The following is a 597-nucleotide window of genomic DNA, read 5'->3' on the forward strand; positions in this document are numbered from 1 at the left end:
TGCGCATATTGTTGGCGACGCCCATGCCTGCGGCGCTGGCACCACTTCACACGAGTGCCACGGCGGCAGCGGGAAGTGACAGCCCGTGACGCCGCCGTCGTCCATCACATCCAAATGGATCTTACAAATAACCGAAAGCTCATTAAGATTTTTTCTGCTGTTTTTCTACTACAACTATTTTCTTTTCGGTCATTTTTTCTCGAACTTTTTCTTGTCTTGTAAGCCATGTGTCACTCTTTTTCCTCTCGGGAGAGTGGCGCGTGGCTCTCCGATGGACAGATGTGTGATTGATCGACGGAGGATGGCTGGGAGAAAACTATGGTGGAATTGATAACTTCATTATACAATAGCTTGTTTTCTGTTACTTGTAAATGATAAGATTCATTTGTGCTGTTCAATTTAATCATTCAAGTACATAATTTATATTCATATTTGCTTTCACTAAATAACCTATGGATTTTCTCAACCATTATTGAAAACAGAGTTTGGTTCTCTTAAAGGGAACGAGACATAGCGTTCCCTCTTTACACGCCAACTGTGTACTTTACTGAAAGCTTGTATCTTTAGTTTTGCTTTCTTTTCGTTCGTGTGTGTGTG

At 41.9% G+C, this 597-nt stretch overlaps 1 protein-coding gene across 1 annotated transcript in view; it reads right to left on the reverse strand.

Moving 5' to 3' along the window:
- LOC119594225 overlaps positions 1 to 105 on the reverse strand; it is a 12,799-nt gene extending 12,694 nt beyond the window's left edge. Inside the window, exon 1 of the mRNA XM_037943295.1 lies at positions 28 to 105. Within this exon, the coding sequence (XP_037799223.1) occupies positions 28 to 105 (78 nt within the window). The remainder of the gene's footprint in view (positions 1 to 27) is intronic.
- Between the last annotated feature and the right edge of the window lie 492 nt (positions 106 to 597).

Source organism: Penaeus monodon, chromosome 33 (assembly GCF_015228065.2).
Source record: "Penaeus monodon isolate SGIC_2016 chromosome 33, NSTDA_Pmon_1, whole genome shotgun sequence".
In the NCBI taxonomy this organism is placed as follows: domain Eukaryota; kingdom Metazoa; phylum Arthropoda; class Malacostraca; order Decapoda; family Penaeidae; genus Penaeus; species Penaeus monodon.